Source organism: Suillus bovinus (genome assembly GCF_016758785.1).
Source record: "Suillus bovinus strain UH-Sbo-P2 chromosome Unknown EDB93scaffold_283, whole genome shotgun sequence".
NCBI lineage: Eukaryota > Fungi > Basidiomycota > Agaricomycetes > Boletales > Suillaceae > Suillus > Suillus bovinus.
Window position 1 is genome coordinate 1 of NW_024542339.1, and position 21,097 is coordinate 21,097.

At 47.5% G+C, this 21,097-nt stretch overlaps 1 protein-coding gene across 1 annotated transcript; it reads left to right on the top strand.

The window, feature by feature from the left end:
- Positions 1-970: 970 nt before the first annotated feature.
- Positions 971-1,427, top strand: EDB93DRAFT_1068428 (uncharacterized protein; the record flags this gene model as incomplete). Its single annotated transcript, XM_041444937.1, has 2 exons — positions 971-1,216; positions 1,269-1,427. Coding segments are annotated over 2 exons (405 nt in total), but the record flags the coding sequence as incomplete, so codon positions are not given.
- Between the last annotated feature and the right edge of the window lie 19,670 nt (positions 1,428-21,097).

A 21,097-nucleotide genomic window follows, 5' to 3' on the forward strand; every position in this document is an offset into this window, starting at 1 on the left:
CGCAACTGTATGTAAGTTTCTGTTTATGTTAATGTTGTTTTCTGACGATCGGTATCAGCTTCTCAGTCAATTGATCATCGATCATACCATGAGGTATGTCAGAATGAGATCACAGTGAGTCGCCGTTGTCATGTTATTTATCTTTGAAAGCTCACTGATATTTGCCCCAGTCTTGAAAAGAAAACATTCAGCAATCCATGCACCTCTACAGTCTTGCCTGGCGCTTCAACTTCGCTGCCTTCGCAAACTTAATCTGTTTTCGAATCACATTCTTTTTTATATATGTGGTACATGTATATGTGTTGTATCTACCTAGCAGCCCACAATGACCGGTACAGTCCACACAGATAACGAAGACGAACCTATCGTGCATCCTCGTCCCATACGCAAGATCAAACCCACTGCTGCCCTCCTCCAACACTCGGAGAAGGCCGCCCTTCCATCCCAAACTAAAGCTATCAACGAATTCCGTGCTGCGGAGGCAGCCAAGCGTGCTTTGGAGGTTTCTGCCCAACCCAAGCCTGTACCTCCCCCACCCACAGCTATTCCCTCGTCCAATGTGCCTCCCCCACCCTCAGTTATTCCCTCGTCCAACAAGTGCTCGCATCCTGATGATACCTTCGTCGACATCGAAGACGACGAATCTGTCGATGAAGACCATGACTCGGTCCGCGAGGATGCTCGTACAAACCCTAAGCCTCATAGAAAGAAACAGAAGGCCCCAGAGAAGTCCCCCAAGTTGGTTGACAGAGATGGGGCTTTCATTGACATTGATGTCTCGATCGCAGACCCAGGATCGTCTCGGGAAGGCAAAACTGCCGATATCGACGCATTCTTTGGAGTGACGTTTGAGCAAACTGGGGCCAATGGCAAAGTGAAGAAACACCGAAAGTGTAGTGTTTGTCCGTAAGTCTACCTTTGTACTCTCATACTACTCGTTCACTCACTCGTTCATAGGAAAAAATGTGTCCTCGTCAATGAAATCACCACCCTTCGTCGCCATGCTGAGGCCCATTTTTCCGGCAAGTATCGCAAATGGGCAAACCAACATGCATTCAAATCAATGTTACCTGGCGATGTGAAGGCTCGAAAGGAGAACGCTGCGCAGCAAAGGATCAATGCCCATCTCACTGAACACAAGGCCAAACGAGTTGTACCATATTCTGACAAGTTGTTCAGACAAGCTGCCATTGAATGGCTTGTCGCGACTGATCAGGTACGTCTGCCTTCCTCAATTCAAAACCATGACTGACGGCTTATTTTTTTAGCCTATACAAGTGCTTGAACACCCTAAATTTCAAGAGCTGATTCATGTTGCTTCTCGCGCAACCAACAGAGTCAGGATTCCGGGTAGGAAGGGCACTCGTGCCGAAATCATGAGAATGTTTAAAAACCACCTTACGAGGCTAAGGAACACGCTGAATGTGAGTGATGTCTGTTGTCTGTTTGTATTTTGTCTCATTGGGCTTCATAGAGCGCTGCTGTCAAGGGAAACATTAATACCACGTGCGACGCATGGCAAGCGGAGAACGTCGACGGTTATTTTGCGGTCACGGGGCATTGGATTGAAGAGAAGGTATCCATGCAATGGGAAATTGAAAGCTCACTCCTCGGTTTCACGAAAGTCAACAATGCACATAGCAGCAAGCGGCTGGGCGGGGCCTTATTCAAAATTCTCGATCGTGTTGGGATTGCACAGAAGGTAAATCAGTTTATTTGACTACAACATCTTACAGCGCTCATATAACTTAGCTAGGGCATGTCACCTGTGACAACGCTGCAAACAATGGGACGACACTGCAAGAATTCGCGCGCCTATACAAGGCTAAATATAACAAAGTGTTTCCCTGGCGCCAGCGCAAAATCAAGTAAGTACTGTCATTGTCCGAACTCGCTATGACACTCATTATTTGTGCAGCTGCTTGGCTCACGTTATTAATCTTGCAATGCAGAGTCTAATCAGCACGTACAGCAAAGTGCTGTATTACAACCCGCACGAACCAAAAATTCATGAACCGACCACTCGGGATGAAATAGCCCTTGTTCGAAGTATTTGTGTCAAGGTATGTTTGTTTTCGTTAGAATCATATGACACTACTAAGATATATTGATGTCCTGCAGGAACGGTCATCCACGAAGCGAAAGGAAATGTACCGGAGTGTGCAGACCAAAGTGGGAGTGTCTCAACCAACTCAACTGTTGATTGACATGAAAGTCCGGTGGTCCTCGACATATATAATGCTTAATCGTGCCGAGACAAACAGGGAGGTACATTATTTCTTATTGTCATAATTCTACTTGTTCAAGCTTATTATCGGCTCTAGCACATTGATACTTTTGTATACGAGATAGGTCGTCAAGAGCGTGACTTGGCAAAACGTGCCAAGATCGACTTTCTTCAACTCTCGGCTGGTGAATGGACACGTGTCGGCCAATTCGCTGATCTTCTTTCAGTATGAGAGTTTCTAATTTATTTATACTAACTTCTCATGTTAATTCTTTAGTATGCTGGTGTCGCACAGCAAGCATTCTCATCTGAATGTGGCTCGACTCTGCACCTCGCAATCCCAGCGCTTGAAACCCTCTACAGGGCTTGGTCTTCGCGTGCCAAAAGGTCTAAGTATGCATGGTTCGCTCCATCGCTTCAAGCAGCCGCTGCCAAGGTAGACGAGTATTATGAGAGGACAACGCAGTCCCCTGCATATATAATGGCAATGTGTAAGTTGTTTATTATAATTCAATAAATACTCTAATGCTTGCAAATGTAGTGCTTGATCCAGTAGGGAAAATGACTTATTTCAAGCGCCACTGGCCAGAAAATTTGCATGATGACGTGGTAAGCACTGCGGAGGAAGTGGTGAGTCGAGCTTTTTTTGCCTTTGCACGATAGTCTGATTTTGCCGCCAGTTCAAAGCTCGTTATCGTGAGCTGAATGAAGAAGCTACATTTTTGTCGTCATCCCAGCCCACATCGAAGAAAAGCAAGGCAGGTGGTCTCAAGTCACTCATCCGTGAAGTCATCAGTGATTCGGAGGACGACTCACTTATGAACCCCACCCCTACTTCAATTACCCCTACTTCGATTGGCGATCCATCACGGCCATGGAGGGCCGAATTTATGAGCTACCTGGAGACTGTTGAGGCGGCTCTACCACCAGGTGTATCTACCATACAATGGTGGGGGGTACGTACTATGGCTTGCGCTACTTGGAAAATTCGCACTGATGTCAATTTTGCTCAAGATAAATGCACCAAGATATCCAGTATGGGCCTCGCTCGCACGAGATTACCTATCCATCATGTCGTCATCAGTATCAAGCGAGCGCGCATTTTCGCAAGGTGGCATCACAATCAGCAAACGACGGAACTGGCTTAAAGGAGACATTGTGGAAGCTCTCCAATGTGTCAAATGTGCGATACGACACGACCTTCTCTTTCGCGAGCCTGGACCATCCTCTCTCGTGGAGTCGGAGGCATTTGATGACTCTGAATTGGAAGCTGACAGTGAGGAGAGGACTGATGTCACAGATGAGGAGGATGCTTGGGATGCTTTGATTTTAGATGATGACGAGTTTTCTGACTAGTTACTTCATGTATTTTCTTGTGCTACTAAACTACGAATCTACAGTTTTGCATACCACGAAGCCGCGGCCTAGTGCGGCTCAAGCCACGGCTTTGGGCTGGCTTGAGCTCATGGCCTAGGCTTGAAATATGGCAAGCCTAAGCCGGGCCGGAACATCACTAATCATGAGCATCGGTCGAGGACTCGAAACCATCAAGCCACTTACTTTCTGTCAACAGGCGAGCAGCAGCAAGGGATGGGGATCATGAGCATCAGTCGAGGACTCAAAACCATCAAGCCACTTACTTTCTGTCAACAGGCGAGCAGCAGCAAGGGATGGGGATCATGAGCATCAGTCGAGGACTCAAAACCATCAAGCCACTTACTTTCTGTCAACAGGCGAGCAGCAGCAAGGGATGGGGATCATGAGCATCAGTCGAGGACTCAAAACCATCAAGCCACTTACTTTCTGTCAACAGGCGAGCAGCAGCAAGGGATGGGGATCATGAGCATCGGTCGAGGACTCAAAACCATCAAGCCACTTACTCCCTGTCAACAGGCGAATAGGAGCAAGCCATCAGTGTTGTTCATACTGTTTGACCTTGGTAAACCACCAGCTCACCAGCTGTTAATGATGGTCAACTAAAATCAAGCAATGAATATTAGACTGTTTATAGTTTCAGCACTTCAGTATTTACCATTCATGAGTGTTACCAGGGCATCGTCAGACTGAATCAATCTTTGTCTTACTTTTAGATGTGGAAACCACTTAGCAATTTCATACGAATAGCCTTCATCATTGATTGGCCAAGATTGCTTATGTGTACGGTTGACGAGTGATCTAGATGATGCTGGAAGTAAGATAGTTGACCTGCAACTGTGCGACTCACATGACGGCGCACTTGATGCAAAGCTCCAGGTTCGACTGCTGTGTCGATATCAAGCACAGTTGCAATTCTTCGTTGTCCAATGCTAGAGTGGTGTGTTCCAGTAGAGTGCTGCAGTTTGTGTTCGGTTTCTGCATATCTAGGATGGTGAAATCAATCAACTTTGATGTGGCACGAGTCAGTCTGAATCACTTACTTTCCAAGCGCACATAGGACTTAGGACGAGCATGGTTTTTAGGATCATACAATCGATTCAAGACACCTGTCTTCATGAACAATTCTTCGACCCGCTGAGGAATCCCTTTCAAGCATTCTCCTACTGGTGCCCCTTTTAGTTCCCTCTTGAGTTCTCCGAATGCGATTGGACGTAAAGCGTCAAATTTGGTGAATATCACGACCACGGGAACTGAAGATGGATCATTTAGTCCGAGTAAAACATAGGAAAGTAGACCTGAAAACTCGCTGTGCCCGGTGTCGCACTCCAAGAAGAATTTTTCCTCCGCCCGTTGAAATGTTCGACAATGGTCGTCCATTGGAATACAGAACCTGATGGAAGTCAACAAGCGCTGAATGTCAGGAGGGAGCCACTTACCAAATAGCATGAAGTCGTTCCTCCAATTTTGTCGCCTTTGCCCGTTCCGAGATGAAATTCTTCATGTCCTCGAATTCTTCTTCAGAACCCGCTTCGAACCCGCATGAGTCGTGGAAGACGAAAGTGGGATTACTTTTGAACACCATCTCGTTTCTGATGTCGTGATTTCCACGCTGATCGTTTGTCAGCGTATAAATGCCTGCAGGCAAAATGGTGCACGCACCTTGATCGATGATTCCACGACTGCCGCATCGATCTATCCACGATTGATCAGCGGTAAACCCGTGCATCGCATAGACAATCGATCGTACCTTTTGTCCTTTGGTATCGTAAATTTCTGGTTCATCCGTGGTATTGCAGACCTTGTGAAGGATGGACGTTTTGCCTGCATTTGCTCTTCCTATGATAAGAACTCGAAATCGTTCAATCATTTCCCTGAGGACCTGAGCGTCGATGGTTGCCATGGGGAGATCTTAGTGTGCGTCCTGAAGTAGAGGTGATCTGGCTTATGATGAAAGCTGTACTGTGTGGTACAGAACGAGATCGCGGCGAGAGATAACAGCGAACAAATACGAAGCGAGGGCTCGTATGGCTTATGACACAACAGTTACACACGGCGTCTGTTTCCCTGCATTAGGCAATCAATTCCACCTCGAACTGTTCACTCGTCCGTACAATAAAGCACAAGGATTACACAACAAACTGATGTCGAATAAGAGCGTTGGTAAAGACATGATCTATAATGAACAATCAGAATACGACGAAAACGACAGAATTTCCCTCTTCCCTACCTATCTAATTGAGATTAAAAGCAGTGATATCGGAAACCTCTGTAGATGGAGGTGAGCTCGATCTTCCGAGGACTTCCATACGAATGATCGGATATTTGAGAACAAACAAGAGAACGTAGGGATGCGAGACACCCTCTGGAATGGGTTACATGCTGTGGTGCTCGACAGGGTCTGCATTTTTGGAGTTTTCCCCAGAAGTTTCGTGTACGACTGAGGGGTGACGGAGTAGTAGGTGCCGGTGCGCGTGTTGGCTGAAATTGAACGTCAACCATGCTTGTCGGACCGAGGGAAAGACCAATGTAACGTACTGTGAAAGCTTGTGTGGTCATACAGGCTTGGTACATGTCTGCGGATGAGTCTGATTGCCCATCATCAAACATTATAGATTGGCGCATATCTTGTCGGGTATCAAATAAGACGTACCGGCCAACATACGCTTAGATTCGAAGTCTGGCGTGCGTCTTATTGGATTATGAAGAAATCCGCCCCAAGAACCCTTGAATTCCGACCCATGAACAGAATAGACAAAGCTTCAATTCCGTTTGACTGGACCCTCCTTCGACACTTCCCTCCCGGGTGCCTACTGTGATGAATGATGTCTTCAGCCTGGCCTCTTCTGTTCATAGCAAGCGAGCTCGAATTCTTCAATGGTATTGAGATCATATAGCGTCCATGGTCGTGATATAAGTGATGAAGTACATGATCTTGCCTTGAACGGACAAAACATTATGCTTTAGCAAAAATGCAGTGAGTATGGGAACTCGCGGCGCAAGCTACAATGACTCGGACTCACTAATAAATGCCTTGAATCCAGTTTCGAAAACGTTGATGGAATTGTGGGACATAGCGTTGAATGCTGGGTGTATGGTATAGACGACATTATTTCTGCTGTTCTCTGCCGGTGTCGGAGTGGCCTATGCCATCTTCGTGGATATCGATGAGTCTGATGTCGATCCTGTCCGAATTCATTATGACTGTTTTACGTTCGCCTGGCTAGTCTCGATCATTGCTAGGAAGCAGGATTGTGATGAAAATTTGAAATCATGCTCAGAAATCTCGACTTCCCATGGACAAACGCTTTTCTTAACAACCGTGACGTCAAAGCCTATGCCAGCAAGCCTTGCGCGCCTGGGCCCGTGCCACTGGCGTCTAACTTAGCCCTGCAGCGTGTTTACGTATGTGACATCCAGGGAGAATGTATGTATCTTCATACTTCTCCCACATTCTACCGCGTCTATAATCCACGAGTTTATGCTCACCTTACAAGACACTAAAAGATACGATGTCGCATTATACAAGGTAAGATTCTAAGGTTGCTGCAATTGTCAAATCTAATGAGGTGTTTATCAGTTCAGATCCTCCTCCTCCATACAAGCAATATGCTTCGCCACAAGCATCCCGTCCTGGCCATTCTCACTCCACCGCGCAAAGCCACATACACAACGGTCACTCGCATGACTATGGTTCTCATAGGCATCACGGACGCCAGCCCTCGATTGCGGTACCAGCGCGCCCCGTTTCTCGGATCGTGTAAGCTTTCATTCCACACATCTCTGTCGACTGTAGTCATTGATAGAGGTGGTTAGCATTCATTCCAGGCACGATGTCTGTAGCACGAAAGCATGTGCAGTTGTTAATACTCGTCTTTAGGTCCAGCGAAACCGATCATCTCCTTCAGAGAGGAAGATCTCGACCAAACGACGGCTCAAGATGTTGCCTCATCACAATTATCGGAGCTATACTCATTTTGGGGCTGTTTTATATTTTTCCATTTGACTATTCTATGCCCGTCAATGTGGTTTGGACCAATCTTGAATCTCATTCCTGCACCACTTATGCAACAAGGGAATACCTAGCGGAACTCAATGTCTCCCCTTGGAACTATCAGTGGATGAAAATCTGTATGAGTACTCCAGTGGTTATCCATGGCCGGTCTCGCTTGCCTTCCAGATGCGAAGATGTTGGTTGATGTTTCTCATTAGTCCTGATAACAGTATTTGACTTGGTATAGCGCTCAGGCACGGTAGTTGGGCATTTTGCCGTCAAAAATGACGAACCAGACTGTGTCACATACTGGAGTGGGTATAGGGATTGGGTAAGTTAAATGTCTCGCATTTCACCTAAACTCACCACTCTATGTCATAGGGATGTACTGCTAAAGGCTCGAAGCAGAGAGTGAGAGGCAGACGTACTGCTCCCTGGGACTTGAGTTGATTTTGATTGTAGCACATTGAGCAACATCTCATGAACGTACCGGCCAACGCAGACTATAAGGAATTCTGTGCGACAACGCCTGCTCGCTTCTTAGACCGTCAATTCTCTGGTGCAGACTCGTGCTCGAATAGCGTACGTACATTTGAGTTATCACTCCTAAATTGTACCTGAAATGTGTCTAGATCTGGGGCGTCTATGGGCAGTGGTTCATCAATGACCCTAGTTGTTGAAGCGAGTGGAGATAATGGTTTCTCATACCTATCGGTGACTGCTTTTACCTCCATTTCTCTTCGCAGCATTCATGTACTATTTACTGACGAAAATTGTATTTTGTGGACCTACCCCGGTGGTCTGTTGCGCATTTCAAACGAAGCGACAAAACAGCATCTGAAACCGTGCCATGGTGATTGATTGAGAAGTCCCAATCATGTCCCGCACTCAGTAAGTGACCTTACCTACTGGTACCCTATGGAGTAACTCAACCTTTGCTACGACAGTTCGTAAGAGCAATCGGATTTGAGCATCTGATCACGGGTGCAGGATCATATAGCATAGCAAGGGACGGTCATCGCCTTTCAGGCTCGTCTGCCCGATGACCACGAAGAGATGAGGAACAACGTGCCCAGCGCATATGCGCCCTTGTTACCAATAAGGTCGGAATTGTCTAGGTGAGCTCTCCTAATGTTTCGGAGGTTTTGGAGTTCTCGGCGTCCGCCTCCCAATCATATTGATGCAGACAAGTTAATCATGCAGCCGAGCCGAATTATAAGGCAATATCATTCTCAACCTCTCACTCAAATGGGTTTCTCAAGGCTCCACACCCATTGACAAATCCTTTGCTTCAAGCTCTTGAAGGATAGCCGTATCGTCTGACTCCGCAGTACGAAGATTAACGCACTTAATTGTAGATCTTCTCATGAATATTGTCTGGCGCCAGTAATTCTTACATTCTGTGAAGGACCATTCACGATTCTGTTCCTTGCTCTTTGCATATGGCACTCACGTTATTTGACAACTCCACGATATTGTCCACGCTTTCGCTATTCTGACCCTCTTCGTTTCCTCCTCTGCTCAATCAGAAGTCCATCGACTTTGTCTTTTAGGCCGATTTCTTACTTGAAAAACTCCCTCCAGACTTGGGGAAAAAGAGGTTCGATCTCAAATATTGATGCATTCAACTACGCATAAATTATAATAACAGGGGGGAAAAGGTGTGGCGTTGGCTATTTAGCAAGTATGCTCTGCACCTAAAGATGGAGGCATTATGCTCCATCATCATCCCGCATCGACGGCGCTCATTTTCGCACTTCCAAATGTTCATTTGAGAGATTCTGGGACAGGTTGGCCCATCTGCGTGGCATTTGATCAAATATTATTGAATCAAGCGCCGGCGGAGTCACAATGGTACGCAAACAACCGATGATAGCTTTTCACCGCCTTGCGCCCCAAGGCAGGATAGGTTGGATTCGAGAACCAGCCTAGTAAGTACTTAGAACAACAACAATTTGTCTTCAATGAATGCAAAACGGTTTGTAGTAACAAGTATTATGAGGTCCTAGAGGATCTCAATAAGAAGTTGCCATATTTGTGTTAAAATTGAGCGCGACTTACAGGTATAGCCAAAGCTTTTCTTTAAATCCTCCGTCGGAACACCAGGGGAAGGCGGGTTGGTCTAATAGTAACAGCCATCAACATTTCATCTTACAAGAGTAGAAGTCCAACATACGCCAGAGTGAGTATACTTCGCGCGTCAAGTACTCGCGCCTTGCGCTGTTCATATGTTTCGCCAACAAATTGCGGCTCGTCCTTGATTGAAATCGTATATCGCGAAATTAACATGGTGAGAACAGCTGCTCCTTCGGTTTCCGCGAACCTAAACAAAATCAAATGGATGACCAAGGATAAATGATAATATGCTCACTTTCTTCCTAAACACCCTCTGTGACCTTCATTAAAATGTGCGTCTTCGAGTTCGTTCTGAGCAAGATATTACAGTGACACTTACCACCACTGAAGGAAAGGAATGCATCTCGGTTCCATTCACCCAGGAATCGTTCGGGCTTAAACGAGAATGGATCTTCCCAGTACTTAGCTACAATCATGCGCCATGTTGTTATTGCATCTCTTTGCATTATGAAAGTGACTTACGGTTGTAGTGAAGCCCAGGTACGTCCAGTGCAAGTTCCAATCCTTTAGGCACAACGACCGTTTTCATCGTGCCGTTCGCATCTGCGAGGGTGAAGGTCGTGTCTTCGGTACTTACCTTGGTTACAACGGAAACCTGCACTTAAGGTTAACGCAAACGCTTGGAGATATTCGCTTCACCAACATACAGGGGGGAACATCCGCAGTGCCTCGTTGAATACGCTGCTCCGATATCAGCCCATAACCCAGTTGATTCAGAGGCAAACTGACGCAGAAGAGTAGGCCAATGACGGCATATCATTATAAGTCTGTCAAAAACGTCGTGAGCCTGGTTGTATAGCTGTCTGTGATTCAGGGGTAAATACAGGAATTCTTCCATCAGGCAGTACGCGCTTGATATGTTGGTACATTTCTTCTTGCTTATCGGGATGTAACGCCAATAGTGCGAACGCAAAAGAAAGTGTATGGGCTGTCGTCTGTAAGTCGTCAGCGCGAGGCAAAAGTGTGAAATGGATGTGATACCTCGTGTCCTGCGACCAAAAATATGAAGATATTGCCTGTCGGACAGTGTCATGCTCTGTTACAAAGTCTGAAATTGTAGCTTACCAATTAATTCGCTGTCACTCAGCTTTACTTCGTCCTTCGACAAATTATCATCGTCATTTGCTGATAACAAACTGGATAACAGGTTGTGACGATCTTCCTGCTGGGATACCTGTCGTTCATGGATCATCTCTGTTAGGTATCGCTACAAAAAAAAGGTCATCAAAATGTCAAGTACTCAGTCACGATTATGGTACAGACATGCAATTCATCGAAGGCGAGCCTTGCACGTCTGAAACGTTTAGTAAGTCCCATGGCCCATCTCGGTACTAATAATGCAAGGGTGAGGTCTTGTGTCACTGTGTGGATAGCATCTTTGAAAGTAAGTTGGTGTCCGAGTGGGACCACAGCGTCCTCCTTCCAGGTTATAGGACGACCAAAGCCTATAATGAGTTCAACATATCCAACTATCTATTCATAAGGCCGATTACGCTCACCTGCAGCCCCGATAACGAACAGAGCAATCTGGTGATCCGAATAAAATTAATCAAAAGAAACGCGGAGGTGGCATCAAGAGCTCTCACTTGAAAAGTCAAATCTACGGAGTGATTAAAAACCACTTCTTCTTGTCCAGCCCACATTGTATCAAAAAGGTCGAGCATGATCTGTATCGTTGCATCCCAGACCAGTGTATTGTTACTCTTTAACTTATAAGTTAGGAAGCTTCAATGTACGCGTGGACGTCAGTTACTGACTTCTGAAAACGCAGGTGCGGCGATCTTGCGGTAACGCTTCCATTGGTCGCCTTCGGAAACAATAATGTTTTCCCCGAAGAATGCTAATATGGCATATCGTCCAAGAGGTTTCGGGAAGCGTCCTCCACGAGACCAAACAACGTCCTTTGGTACGATTAATCAATCTGAAGGCTTTCAAGGCCGAAATAGACGGTCATACCTTGATTACATTGGCGTCTGCTATGAACAGCGATCCCGCTGCTTTCGGCCAGCATGCCACATAGAACCATTGACCTTTGCTACACCACGGTGTTGCAGGCAACTTACAGTAGAAATTATATCAAGGCCCCTCTCTGCAAAGGCTTCCGAGATTTATGTTGACTAGGGAAAATAAACCAGGGTGGAAAATGTTCGACGTACGGGCATGCTTCAACAGCCAAGAATGGTCATGACCTAAGTTCAACAAGGGGATCGGGGGAAACAGGCATTCGAGCACGCTTAAGTGATCGATGATTGTTCTGTATCCTGGAAGGTGACTATGCAAGATAATTAGTTCTATATAAGTAATTCGATAAAGCTGGTAGTAACTCACTGAATGCTTTCCAACAGTCGACGGAAATCTAAGAAGAGCTGGAAGGCGCGCAGTGCACGCACCAAACTCACTAATGTTGCAAGGGTCTCCAACGACAAACCAGTGATAATCATGCTTGCGGGGGAGAACACGCCGTGAGTACGCAAGGCACCACTCTGCACTCTATCATATACATATTGCCGATTTCAAAATTCAGAATTTGTACAGCGGGAGAACCACCACACACTGGCACGTCACAGCTCGGACCGGACTCCCTTCCAACAGACGGAGAATCAAATCCGAATGGACCCTAATAGTCACTGGGACACATTGTGGCCAGTCGTGAACTGCAAGCACTCGGACAGATGCCACCGGAACGTATGAATTGAATTCGTCGACAGGTAGATCGAGACATCATCGAGTGACACAGAGATGGGCAGCAGGTCGCATGAACACTAAATTAGTACAATGGGATTGCATTGGTTACCTCAACTAGTTTTCTTGAATTTCTACCGCGACCCGCTTGTCCGAACGCATGATGACGAACACTGTATGAAAAAGCGTAAAGCATTTGGGTCCTCAAGCTTGAACTTTTAGTAATCCCATTGGTGCTGCTATAGTGATACGGTTAGTGTTTGATATACTACTAGTAGAGTAGAAGAAGACTTGAACGTACGGGTAGATGCTGAAGCAATGATCACAGCCAATCATGATCATCAACAACGTCAACTCTGAAGCGCCCATAATACACTTTCCCAAACACAATTGCAGTTCATCATTCGACCCTCAGTTGACAATTTCTTTCAATCTCTGATCTTCTGCGCACTGGGCAGCCTGGGCTGTGTTCCGCTATAACCGACAAAAGCCTGGAATTTGTGTGGACTCGTTTAAATCTCGTTCAGAATCACGCAAGGACGAGATGAGCTCACTAGCCTTCCTAGTGACTGAATTGCAAGTGTGTTTGTGTTTACAATGATGGCCTGTCAATGTCTACTTACACCTTCGCCTAAAGTCTCTCGCCAGCGAGTCCAGGAGAAAGCATCCGGAAATACGCGAGGTACGACGGCAAGCACTCATCACACGTACTGACGTCTTATGTCCACACAAAGGCAGCAGAGAAGTCGCTAGCGATACTTAGATCCTCTCCAGAGCAAGCAACAGCATCTTTGGCGTCTGGTACGTGATTCCATCGAAATGCGCCCCACTTTCTTCATCGTTCACCCACAGACAGCGCACAGTCGGATGATCTTCTTCGTCCAGTGTTTATGGGATGCGCGACCAAGAACGCGAAAGTCGTCGCCATCTCGTTGGGGTCGCTGCAGCGGCTGATAGCCCTCAAGGCAGTGCCGCAGTCTGCTGTCGCACTCATTGTCAGCACGATGAACGATGCTATGAGCCAAGGCGTGGACATTCAACTTCGGATCCTGCAAACCTTAGTATCCTTGATCACTAATTTTCCTTCAATACACGGAGAGCTCCTGGGAGAGGTACGTTCTCTCGATACTTCCTAGTACCTGTCTGATTACCCGTGAAAGGCATTGCTTCTTTGTTTTAAGTTGCAGGATTCTAGGATCGCAGTAGTTTCTTCGACAGCTGCAGCTACCCTGCGCCAACTGGTCATGTTTATCTTTGAAAAAATGGTTAACGAGGATCGTCAAGAGGCCAGCGACACCCCGGAGCTCTCTGAGGCGACTCTTCCGGATGGTAGTACCAAAGCGTTAGGGCCTTGTGCCAAAGATGCATTCTCTGTCTTCGAAGATCTGTGTCTCCTAGCAAATTCAGAGAGACCCAATTTCTTGAAGCTCGACTACCTACATAAGACCTTCGCCTTGGAGTTAATTGAGAGTGTACTCACGAACTACCACGAGCTATTCAGGAAGGTAAGTTTGTCAGTCTCATTCAGCTAGTTCATACTAATGCTCGTCGCAGCACGCCGAGCTTTTGATGTTGCTGCAACACCACCTTTGTCCACTCATCCTGAAATCTCTCTCCGACAGACATGTCTTTCCGTTGACACTCAGATGCACACGAGTTGTGTTCTTGATTCTGAAGCAGTTTTCATTCGAACTAGAGACGGAAGCTGAAGTATTCCTGATGCTTCTCATAAGAATGATCTCAGAAGATCCCGACGCATCAAATCCGGACCATTCCAGCTCACGTCCAATATGGACAAGGGTTCTCGCAATGGAGATAATGAGAGGGTTTGTCTCAAGCTTGACGCGCGAAGTTTGCACTAATATTTCTTTTCAGGGTATGCAGCGATGCCGAGCTTGTCCGAAACATATGGGATCGCTATGATGCGCAGCAGCCGGGCTCCAAGGTCTTTAGCTCTATGATAGTCGCATTGAAGCGTCTCGTTACTGAGAAACCTGCGCTTCTCGGAGTTAGCCCGCAGATGATGGGGGTCGGAATTTCTCATGCGGGTGATAGTGCTGCACAATCGGGATCCAATTACGGTTTGGATGTTGGTGGGGTTGCTGGAATGGTTGCCACGGCTGCAAGTGCCACCGTGTCAGGAGTAGTTGGGATAATTGGGTCTGGCATTGGTCTAAGCGTGCAGAACTCGGCCATGAAGCTTCAATGGTACAGTCTTCATTTCGCATCTCACGGATTATCCTGAGCTATCTTTCCTGACCAGTATCGATCAATTAGACAAAGCAGACTCCCCGCCCATCCCCGAAGCATATATATACCTTCTCGCTGTGCAGTGTATTGTCTCCCTATGCGAAGGCTTCGCTTCGTTCACCGGCCCACTGTACACGTCCATCATGGTTCAACGTCCTCGAGCGGCTGGCGAGCCTGTCATTCGCGCACCTGCTTCTCTTGACCTCTCCGCTCTCCCGCAGGACGATCCTGCAACTGAGCACCTCATCATCGTCCGTTCTATGGTTGAGAACGGCTGGCCTGCGCTTCTCGCAGCTCTATCCTTCATTATCTCGACAAATCTGTCAGATGAGCTCTTTATAGACGTTCTTAGCAGCTATCAAGCATTGACGAACGTGGCGGGGATGCTTGCCCTCAGCACTCCTCGCGATGCATTGTTCAACTCACTTTCCAAATTTGCAATACCCTCGCGAGTAGTGTCCAGCTTAGAATCGTACGTGGAACCTCCGACGCCCCGAACGTCAACTTCATTCACGGATAACCTGGGGTTGACAGCACCTATCCAAGCTCCGGGACTTTCCGAACGAAATCTGGCATGTCTCAAAGTGCTGGTATCTAGTGCCCTTTTCCTCGCTGGCAGCCTAGGAGAGAGCTGGTATGGCATTCTGGAAGCTTTACAGAATGCGGATTACGTCTTGAACGTCAAAGCATCGCAAGCAGCTACCAACCGGCGGATGAGCACACCCATGACACCCAATCGATCCGTGTCAGCGACGAGCTCCGCTGAACAGGGGAAAGTGGCCCGTCACCCCCTCCTCATAGATATCGATTCAGAGAGCGTGCTTGCTGCCGTGCAGCGCCTCTTCGATGCGTCCAAAAACCTGGAGGATTCAGCTTTTCAGGACTTTGTCACCGCGCTCTGCAAACTTAGCTCAGAGATGGTTGGTATGCAATCTGATGGAAGCACGCTGATGGAGTCGGATGATTTCTTGAGTCCTGTACCAATTTCTCCTCACAGGAGGCGCGTCAGCGGAATTCATCTGCCGCGCGCGCTGGTATGTCAGGGTTTACCCTTGTGCGTCATAATGAGATCTAACATCTTCTCAGCGTCAGGGTGATTTTGGTGTGGAGCGCCTGGGTTCGGTAGCAATGTTGAACTTGCATCGCTTCATCTATCGCGCACCTGAGGTTGCATGGAACACTACTACAAATCACCTTCTGTGGATTATGGGTCTCTCCTCAGCGCCGCAGTCCATACGAGTGCAGGCAGCACGCGTCCTTGATGAAATTCTCACCGTGGTCCCCCGTAACTTGTCATCCACTGGAGATCTGCAGGCCAAAGTTCAGCGTCGCGTTCTCGACGTTCTGTCCAAACAGATAGTACCCGCATCATCCGACGTCCTACCGACGAGCACGAATATCGAGCTCCGGCGAATGGGATTGGAGACCCTGCATCAAATTCTACAAGCGTCCGGACACACTTTCATCGTCGGGTGGGGTAGCATTTTTGAGATGCTAGGGAGCATCTGTAAACCTGCGGCTCCCTCCAGATCTCAGTCGGTCGATTCCATCAGCACGTTGTCGCTTCAAGAGACGCCCCGTCAAAAGCCACTGCCTCTAGGGTATGTTAACGACCGCGGCTACACAGCACTGGTGAAGATCGCCTTCCAGTCCCTCAAACTTGTTTGCGACTCTGTGTCTGTGTTATCCCCTGAAGACTTGCGGCTTTGCATCAAAACCCTCGGACAATTTGGTCGACAAGCTGACACGAACATTGCGCTTACTGCGGCAGAAAGCCTTCTCTGGAGTGTGTCGGACTCGATCCAGGCAAAGCGGAAGGATGCAGAGATGGAACCAGAATATAGCGCGCTGTGGATGTGTCTACTGTTGGAAGTTCTAGGTCTTTGTACTGACGCTAGGCACGAAGTTCGTGTAGGCGCCATTCAGACCCTTTTCCGTGCAATGCAACTTTACGGAGCCACGCTTACGCTGGATACATGGAATGACTGCATATGGAAGATCACATTCCCATTACTCGACGCAATATCTTTAGAAACCCGGCGTAGCACTTCTGAGCCCGGAGCTTTGCTGAACTCTGGTCTGGCGTCGCAGTCTCCCGAGCATGCATGGGACGAATCGAAGAGTCTTGCATTGCAGTCGATTGGATCTATTATCAGCGACTTCCTAGTCATCAAGATCATGCATCTGGACTCCTTCTCGAAAGCGTGGTCCGTGTTTGTTACCCACGTTCACGATACTGTATCATTGGACCGTCGAAACTTGAGTCCGCCTGCACTACTTTCGTTGGGGAAAGTGGTGAAAGCGCTTTCTGGCGCAGACGCTTCTCTGCAGGTCAAGGTATTGGAGGCTTGGGAATGTGTATGGAAGGCATGCAGTGAGATGGGGAGCATGGTACTCCAGGGTGGGGGATCTCAGCTCTCTCCGAGTACGAATACGACACAACTCTACCGTGCATTTACACAGGAGAGTTTGGTCGCTCTTGTCGACGTCATACGGAGCACCCGTTCCATTAGTCTGGCCCAGACGAAGAAGGAATGGCCACTTCAGCGCCTCAATCGTCTGATGGAAATCCTCAAGGGTACGTCTCTCTATTTTTGTCGCATCCTTCTTCCTGAGCCATGCACAGGCGTTCTTACCTATCCTAACTCTACGGACTATCGTCCGGATGTTGATGGTTTGTCACCTGTTCAGGTAGGTGAATGTTCAGCATTCACTGAACACCATCGTCTTATTGATATGACAGGCAGTGGTCTTGGACGCTATCGCCGATATTAACTCAACGGGTTCTGGTGTCCCATCTCTCATCTTACGAGATCTCTCAGAATTCAGCACACTTCCGTTTCTGGCTGCTTTTCATGTGCCCATCTTGTCTCCCGCCTCCCTCTCAACGTCTATTGCGACATCGTCCCAAAAACAAGTCACATACATTGCGTTGTCCAAGAAGGTTATGCCGCTTATCGTTGAGTTGTACATGCGCTTCAAGGATGAACTCGAGATCTATGAAGATGGTACCTTGGAAGCTGTCTTCTCGGTATGTCATTGATGATGTCCTTGGTCTCCGAATGCTCATTTTGTTTTGTACTCAGACCTATTCAATACCAATAAAGCTAAAGTACGAGTGTCCTGCTCCATCAAAGTTTGGCAAAGATCCTCCTCTGTGGAAAACCGCGACAACAAGTTTTCTCCGTATAGTCACTGACTCGGTCAGAAGGATGGCAGCATTCGGCGATCGTACGTAGTCAATGATTTGGTTGACTTCATCTGATTATAAAATACAGGTATATCCGATACGCGAGTCGAGGGCATATGGCGACAAATCATTGAAGTCTTTCGGGGTGGCATTTTGGCTGATTGGTGCGCACTTCGTTCTTATCTCATTCTGTCGTTTTTTGTACTCCATCACTAACGTGTTTGTAGCACTGTGACAGAGGGTTTCTCACTCGAAGATCAGGAAGCGGAGGAAAACTTTGATCTGTCTCTCATCAGCTCATTGGAGATTGATCTCGTACCGCATCTGGGAGATACAAGAGTTCCTGATCACCTCATCGCACAGTTGGCCAAGATCTTGCACAAAGGCAGCCAGTTATACAAGTCGAGCATGAACCCCTCACGTCCTGGTTCGCCCTCGACAGATACTGCGAATGTATCAGATGACTCTCGGGAATCGCATGACTTCGAGAAGGTGGACCTCGATATCGGAACAACTGCATCTGGATTTTTGGTTCCGAGAGAGCGGTTTTCGTTTTGGTGTTTTGATCTTCTGTTTTTGATATGCTCTGATGTTACAAGCGGTGACTCAATCCCTCTGCGAGCATTTCCAGAGCTAACTGTTCTTCTAGATCAAGAGTCTTCAAGGAAGCGAGTTGCTGCACTTTCTCTGCCGGCCTTACTTGATCGATGCAAAACTCCAATGGTTAGCTATGTTGCTGATGAGGGCTATTCGGGGTAATATGCCTTTCCCGAGGTAAATTGTAATCGTGTCGCATCATTCTCTGTTACTGAACCAATTTTGACAGGGTTCGTGAAGATGAACTGTTGTATGTACTTCGCAAGATTGTGGATTTACGGCTCTGGCCAGGAACCTTGTGGGCCGCACTGTCGGAGTCACCATCGAAGTTCAGTGATTCTCAACCCGGTACCTGTTTCTTTGCTCTGTGATCTGATCTATGCTGAGCGTCTGCCCAGCGGTTGATGTCAGTCTTTCACCGTCTGCACTTATTGCGGATGTGGTGAAACGGTCGCCAGTCGCTCATCTCTTCTATTTTTATTCGGTGTTGTGTGAAATCGCTTCTATTCCGCGGAAGACGCCATCAGCATGGGTGATCACAAGTACCCTCGCCACCCGAGACTAACCAGGAGAGGAGAGGCAATTTTCTGCAGCCTCACATCGGTGCTCTAGAAATTGGTGGCAATGCAACGGAGGTAGATGCAAGAACACTTGTGAGGAAGGCGTTACAGGTTCTTGGGAAGGAGATGGGCGCGATTTAGCAATAGATGCTTTCATCTGCTTTGCAAGTTATTCTATTCTCACACGAAATATTTATGGACATGGCACAAATGTTTTGAATGGGTGGTACAGGTTATCTGTCAGAATTTTCAAACTGGCTTAGATGTGATCACTTTCGGGACGTGCACTAGGAGAGATGGGAACATCAGCGCCGATATCGCCCTGTTTTGCGCCCAGCACTTCCATCAACTCCTTCCGAGCAAATATATGAGCTGCCTCTATTGCAGTGGGTTTGCCTATTCTCGGATCTGCGCCAGCTTCAAACCAGAACCACGCACAACCTCATCGTGCGACTTAAACACAGCGCCCGCGACTATAGATTGGCCAAGATCGTTGAGCCTGTTTGGATCTGCTTTCCGTTGTGCAGAAGTCCTTTAGTCAATTCCACGTGGCCTGCATATGCTGCGAGCATCAATAAGGTGTTTCCTATATGAATGTATCGTACGTCATTGAAGGGGCTAGGATATCGATGACTCGGACGCACCTTTTTCATTTGTGAGGTTGACTGGCAAGCCCGCATCAACTGCTTGAAGGATGAGCTCTGTGTTTCCCTCCCCGCGCAGCGTCGAATATTCGGTGTGCAAAGGTGACGGTCTCAGCTGGCAGACTGGTATTGGACTGTGTGCGAGCTGCGTCATGATCGGGCACTTGCGGGGATAATTCAGTTGCCTAGCAGCCCGCCTCAGATCTTATAGAAGGGGGAAGGTAGATGTGACTGACCATCGACAAATAGTAGTGCGTCAAGTGCTCTCACTTGAAGAGATGTTCAAGTCGAGCATGTAGTATTAATTATAATCAATAGCAGTGTCGCTGAGTCTCGAGTCGGAGGCTGAATACACTGCCCTTTTGGATGTGACCCATGATATCACCTAACCTTCCCACCAGTCAGTGTTCTGCCGGTCGCCAAACGTTCGCCAGAGTCAATGAACGTACAATGGTGATGTCGGAAAGTTCCAGGAACCCCTTGGTAGACATGTCAAGGACCAATTTTCACACAGGCCATTTAAATACTGATGTGTCATGGCACGTTTACGACAACGTCTTGAAGTCCTGTGGAGTAGTAGAGGATGCCCGGCAGTGCAGTTTGTATGAGGGGTGTGATGTACGCTGTAATGATATAAGTATTTCGACGATTCTTCATAACAGACGGTGACATGGAAGTGCTCGGTTGGTTGATGCTGAAGGGACGAATGAAGAGGCCAGAGGGTTAACAATAGACATTGATATTTAGCAAGCAGCAGAGGTAGCATTCGTGTTGGTCGTGGAGGCAAGACAGAATATAACAAGGGTCAGCGCTAAGGGCTCCTCAGGGTCTTACATAGGCAATTGCTCGTACCTTGAAGTGACGCAACTTCCGGGAACCGGACGAGCAACAGGTACGGGTAGTGTTGCGGGCAGAGCTCTGTCATTCTGCCATGTGGCAGGGCAGAACCTCCGAGACATAATGTGGCAGGACACGTGTCCGAATTACACCATCTAATCATATTACCCCAACACACGAAAGAAAACTTATGACGAGACTATGTCCAACATAGGGTCTATGACCCCCAAGGATCCCACTCTGAAGCAAAAAAAAAAATGTGGCAAGACTCCTGCATATGCAGAACCCTAGTTCAGTGTATGATAGCGTCAATTGAGAAGCTTTAAGACTCTATAACGGCTACGAAGTCTGGAGGCCAGAGAGCTCTGAACGCGCATTGATGTTTCGAGCACCTCACGTACTAGTCTTCGGTATCATATATCCACCTTGGGAATGCTGCTGATAGCAAGTCAGCGCAACGTCAGACGCCGTCGCGCTCACATGCATACAAACAAACTTTCAAGCAATTATACAGAGGCTGCCAAGCAGCCCAAGATCGACTTCGCATTTTGTTTCTTCAAACAGTCTCCGGTGAGAATGACTAAATCGATATGCCGAGGTTGCTCG